The sequence below is a fragment of the Acomys russatus genome, chromosome 14, assembly GCF_903995435.1.
Source record: "Acomys russatus chromosome 14, mAcoRus1.1, whole genome shotgun sequence".
NCBI classification, from domain to species: domain Eukaryota; kingdom Metazoa; phylum Chordata; class Mammalia; order Rodentia; family Muridae; genus Acomys; species Acomys russatus.
Window position 1 is genome coordinate 31,290,083 of NC_067150.1, and position 6,056 is coordinate 31,296,138.

General features: G+C 39.7%; 1 protein-coding gene across 1 annotated transcript; it reads right to left on the bottom strand.

Moving 5' to 3' along the window:
- Positions 1-4,237: 4,237 nt before the first annotated feature.
- LOC127198312 (olfactory receptor 150-like) lies at positions 4,238-5,173 on the bottom strand. Its single transcript, XM_051156209.1, has one exon. The coding sequence runs from the start codon at positions 5,171-5,173 to the stop codon at positions 4,238-4,240; it is 936 nt and encodes a 311-aa protein (XP_051012166.1).
- Positions 5,174-6,056: the final 883 nt, after the last annotated feature.

Below are 6,056 nucleotides of genomic sequence, written 5' to 3' on the forward strand. Positions count from 1 at the left end.
GGTACTGTGCCTCTGATCTTGATTGCTGCCTACACTGAAAACTGAATCTGAGAGACAGAAGTGAATATCCCAGGATCAGACACTGAAATCATCAGGGTAGAAAGCTTGCTAGGTTACCACTGGATGCACACTCTGCAGCAATATCAATGGGAACTACATTGGCCAGGCCATATTCCCCTCTGTTCATAATCCTGTAAGCTTTATTATCCCTAGACACTGACTTAACTGTCTTCCACTCCTGGAGACTCTATCTTATCTGCAGGAGGTCTGTCTTTGTTCTTTTGTCCAAAGTTCCTCATGAAAAGTAAGTCCTTCTAAAACTCACCCTCTGCAGTCCATGAATTTCCTTTTTTCTTTAATTTTTATTTAATTAAGGTATATACTCACTTATAATTGGGCACTAGCCCAAAAGGTATGTCCCACAAAGTCTCCACTTACTAGGAGATTGGGATAGATGCGAGTACATGCTACTGAGACTCTAGGTAAGAGAAATGTAGGAGATGGGGAAATAGAATGACCCAGAGGGTCCTAGAAACCTACAAGAAGAACATCATGATGGGTGGACTGGGGCCCAGGAGTGTCTGCTCAAACTAGTGCACTAACCAAGGACAATAAAAATAGTAAACATTGAACCTCTACTCTGATCTACCCAATGGACAGGACATTTTCCACAGTTATGTGGAGAGCAAGGACTGACTCTGACATGAACTCTGGTGCTCCATATTTAACCACATCCCCTTGGTGGGGAGGCCTGATAGCACTTAAAGAAAGAATAAGCAGGCTACCAAGATGAGACTTGATAGCCTATGACCATATAATTGGGGGAGGAGGTCCCGCTTGGTCTTAGACCTGGGGGAGGGGAATAGTGTGAAAGCAGAAAGGAGGGAAGAATGGGAGGATACAAGTGATGGGATAACAATTGAGTTGTAATATGAATAAACTAATAAAATTAAAATTAAAAAAGGTATAATTGCATAATTTTCCCTCTGTTCTCATCCCTTCAACCCCTCCCATTTCTGATACTGCACCAGAGAAAATTTTGGAATTTAAATCTTTCTAGCTTTTAACCATTATTACATACACAAACAAACAAGCCAAGCAGGGTGTAGTTGCACACACCTATAATCCCATCACTCAGGGAGGCAGAGACAGGTGGATCTCTGTGAGACCAAGGCCAACCTGATCTACAAAAATATTCCAGGAGAGTCGAGGAACCTCAGACAAACACTGCCTTGAAAAAAAAAAAAAAACCAAAGCAAACAAAAAATACTAACAAATCAACACATAAATACAACTTACACAGTCCACTCAGTGTTGCTGTCAAGTGTATCTTTCTAGGGATTATGTCTAGGTATTGGATAAACAGTGGGCTCATTTTTAGGGGAGATTAGTTATTCATCTCTCAGTGATTTTTATTTGCCTTTAACTCTTCATGCAGGGGTGACTGAATTTCTTTTTTCCAATTAGCGAGGGGAGAACCCCAAAAGCAATGCATTTGGGAGTACTTATAGTTGCTGTTCAGTTTCCATGTTTCTACCTCTCAAAACTATGAACAAAAGCGAACAAAGGCATCCTAAGTCTCAAAGATACATTCACCTCAGCATGGCTCTGATCTTGATTGCTGCCTACACTGAAAACTGAATCTGAGAGATAGAAAGGTGAATATTTCCCTGATTGTCAAATCATTTAAATTATAATGACCCTTGGCCAAGAGAGAGTTTTTTGGGTTTTTGTTTGTTTTGTTTTCTTTTCCTTATGCACAGATAGAAAATGTTTTGATGTCCACCAGAGGGCAATAAAGCACAGTAAGTGGAATGCAGTGGCTAGAGTAGCCCCTGTGCTGCAGCAATTGTTCAAGGATAAAATCACAGAGGTAAGACCCTTAGTAAATACACACTGCCTGTATATATTAGAACCAGGAAATCACAGCTGACATTTTAGTGTAGGAAAAGACAACAGAATGAAACAAAATCCAGAAATGATTGCAACAGACAGACAATGTCCCATCCCATTGTTCCATTTTTTGGGGCACAAATATTAAAAAAATAAAATAAAATAAATTAAAAAAAGAGTATATAGAATGCTCCAGAAACAAAATGAAAACGTGTTTTCTGCTAGAGTTTGAGAAGCATTTCTAGGGAGAGACATAAGAATTCACCTTGCATTTGTTATAGCAGAGGCGATCTAGCAATTGAGCAGCCCATGGATGGTTACACAGCTGGTGGGTCTTGGTGGTAGAAATGGCTCCTTCCAGGTTCATAACAGTGAGTAACCTGCCTGGGGTCACCAGCATAACCTAAGTCTTAGGTGACAACAAGCAAGGTACTTCATTTTGGATGGGGTAAGGGTTTTGATTGGAAGTTTATTTTCATGTTCCTCAAAATAGCAATACATTATGTTTTCAGAATGGACAGCAATAAGTTCAAGGGTAAGAAAACTGTTTTCCCATTTTAACTTTTCCATGTGGATAAGTGGCTAAGATGAATGTAATTTTAAAAGATATAAACATGTCTTTGCTGTGATCTCATGTGTGGGATGTGAAACTGCCTTTAGTTTATCCACAACTGATAGCAGGCTTGTGAGAGAGTGTGTGAACTTTGTCAGCTGGAAACTGCCTGGTGAAGGGATGTGGTCTTTTCTCAGCTGGAAAGCATCCTTACGCAGCCTCTGAGTATAAATGGGAGCCCAGAGAGAGGTGTTTGTGGTGTGTGTGTGTGTGTGTGTGTGTGTGTGTGTGTGTGTGTGTGTGTGTGTGTTGTGGGGGGGAGGTACTTTAAGATGCACCTAGAGAGAAACATACCAGAGAATACTTTGAGAAGGCTGCTACTGGTGTGTGCTCCTGTTGCTGCTGCTGTTTGCTGCTTGCTGTTTGCTGTTTAGCTGGACACCTGGAATCCCTATAACAAAGAGTAGGATTACTCCAAGGAACTAGGTCTCCAAAGGTCAACATCCCCTGTCCCTAGTAACCATCTTACTCTCCTACCTAGGGTTGGTGGGTTAGAAAGAAGGTAGTGGCGTTAAGGAACTCTAAATAAAGTTGGTTTTAAAAAAATCAAAGCTAGGCATGGTGGTGCACACCTATAATGCCAGAACTTGGAAGTGAAGATGCAGGAGGATCGCTGTGAGGTTGAGGCCAGCTTGGACTACAGTGTGAATCCAGGAGAGCCAAGGCTACACAGAGAAACCCTGGGTCAAAAAAGCAATCAATCAAACAAACAAACAAAACCCAAAGCCTACAAAGATGCCTTTTAAAAGATATTTTGTCTTTATTTTTAATTACATTACATGTGAGCTATTATGAGTTTGTGCACGTGAGGGCACAACTAGAACGTCTGATGGTGCTGGAGTTACAGGAGTTGGGAGCCCAATTTGGCTGTCAGGAATCGCTGGGTGCTCTCTAAGAAAACTTTGAACTCAGCGTAGAGCCATGTCTTCCGCACAAGAATGCCAATTTTGAATCCGAAATTTTGTAAATGTCATGAAAAAAAAAAATAAATGAAAAAACAATCCTTGAATTATGGGAAAGATAAAAATCACTTTAGGAAGCTCAGACAGTGATATAATCCTGAAACTGGGCCAGAAGTAATGTTACATTAACTCCTGCCATCATGTGCATACCGAATTCAATCTTTGTCAATATGGTCTACCATTACAAGTAAAAACTCTCACCTTAATTATGCATACATATATATATATGTATATATAGTCTACCATATTTCTATGAATGTAGTAAAAAGTAAGGTTGTACATTTTTATTTCAAATGGTTATAATTATTCTCTTATAAGCCATAGTTTCAATATCATGACTATCAATACATTTAATATATAATTTCAAGAAGCCCAAATACTAAGCAATTCAAACAGAAAAATGCATTATTATCTGATTTGACAAATACAAATTTTAACTAAAAAGAACAAGTGTTCTAGCCTTAGGGATCAAAATAACTATGTGGGTTTATTTGCTCTCTAAAAACCTATTTAGAAGCAAAATATGTACTTTTTGACAGGCAGACTACGGGGCACCCCAGAGAAGAGGTGGATTCCATCCTCAGAATCCAATACTGCCCTTGTCACTTTTGTTCAAAATAATCAAGCGTTAGCAAACCTCATGACTCACGAGGCTGAACAGAATGTTTGCACTGTACCCTTTATGACTCAGGAGGACGCACTACATGTCTTCACTGTATACTTCCAAAGGCTCCTCAGTGGAAAAATTTGCTTAACAAAATTCTCCATTTCACATGAATTGTCTTCTTCCTACAAACTTATAGAGGGCAACTTTGACATCCTTATTTCTCAGACTGTAGATCAGTGGGTTCAGCATGGGAACAATAATAGTATAAAAAACAGAGGACACTTTCCCTTGGTCCATGGAGCTGACTGATGATGGCTGCAGGTACATGAATGCTAAAGATCCAAAGAAGACAGCTACAGCCAAGATGTGGGAACTGCAGGTGCTGAAGGCTTTGGACCTGCCCTCTGTAGAAGGAATGCGGAGGATGCTGATGATGATGAAGACATAGGAGCTGAGGATGGTCAGAGTTGGGACAATGATATTAAATGAACCAAAGGACAGTCCTAGTGTTTCGTTGATAAATATATTGGAGCAGGATTGTTCCAATAATGGTAAAAGATCACAGAAGTAGTGGTTTATATCTTCAGCTTTGCAGAAAATCAGTCTAAGCAGGCAGACTGTTTCCCCTGTGGCACACACCAAGCCTACACTGTATACCCCCACTACCATCCAGGAACACACTTTGTAGGACATCTTAACATTGTAGAGCAAGGGGTTACAGATGGCTACATAGCGGTCATAGGCCATGGCAGCCAGCATGTGACACTCTGAAACAGCAAAAACATCAAAGAAGTAAAACTGAGTCATGCATCCTGCATAAGAAATTACACTCTTTACCATTAAAAATTTTTCCAGCATTTTGGGCATGATGACACTGGACTGGCAGAGGTCCACAAAAGACAGATTACTGAGGAAGAAGTACATGGGGGTGTGGAGGTGAGAGCTGAGCAGGATTAGCATGACCATGCCCAGGTTCCCTAGGACTGTGACTGTGTAGATTCCCAGGAAGAGGAAGAAGAGGGGCAGCTGGAGCCCTGGCTTCTCTGTTAAGCCAGTGAGGACAAATTCTGTCATAGTGGAGTAATTTCCTTCTGCCATTTTCTTCTGGGCTCCTAAGCTGAAAGAGAAATAACTTTTTAAGACAGATACTTAATTTTCTTTTACATAATAAAGTTACAAAAAGAATTCGAGTCTTTTTCATCAAATATCTCCAGCTCCTTGCAAATTTCTAGTCAATATTTTTAGTCAGAGTCCTGGAATCCAAATGCATGAGGCCCGTAATCAAATATCAGATAGGACAATCCTCACTTATGCTCTAGGCTCTAGGCTTACATGTTATATCCAAGTGTGAACCACACAATAATTACTCTAAGAACTTGACGTGAGTGTTTCAATAGGTTCCCATGCCTGAGTTGTAATCATATTAGGACTCCAGATGCAAAACAGATTTTGATATGTTGAGATAATGACAACATCAATGACCAACACATATAAGTGACCAACACCAAATTTACTAGTGAAAGTCTCAAAGACTTCTCTCTCCTCCCTTAGCCAAACCAAACAGAAAGCAAAAACAAAAATCCCTTCTATCCTATTCAGTTTCATACTATGGGTGATAGATTAAGCAATGTGGAGGCAAGATATAAGTATAATCATCTTGGTAGGACAATAAAAAAGGTTTCTTCGTACATTATATAAACATGTGTATATTAAAATCTCAACACATCCACAAACAATACCTCTACCTCCAATTAGGGTCAGGTGAGGTCACTAAACACCAAACAGTCTAAAGGTAAGTTATATTTCTATAGACTTGCAACAAAAAGCAAAATAATCCAATTGAAAAAAAAAATGAAAGGAATGACCTATGTAGAAAATCTTAAGGAAAAAATGAAAGGCTGTGCTCTTAAAATTGTAAGACATTTTAGCTGCCCGTTACCGCCTCTCCATTTGCATTCCATAAGACCTGTCCATGGGGTCT

Coding starts and splice junctions, on each gene's coding strand:
- LOC127198312 (XM_051156209.1), bottom strand. CDS start 5,173: ATGGCAGAAGGAAATTACTCCACTATGACAGAATTTGTCCTCACTGGC.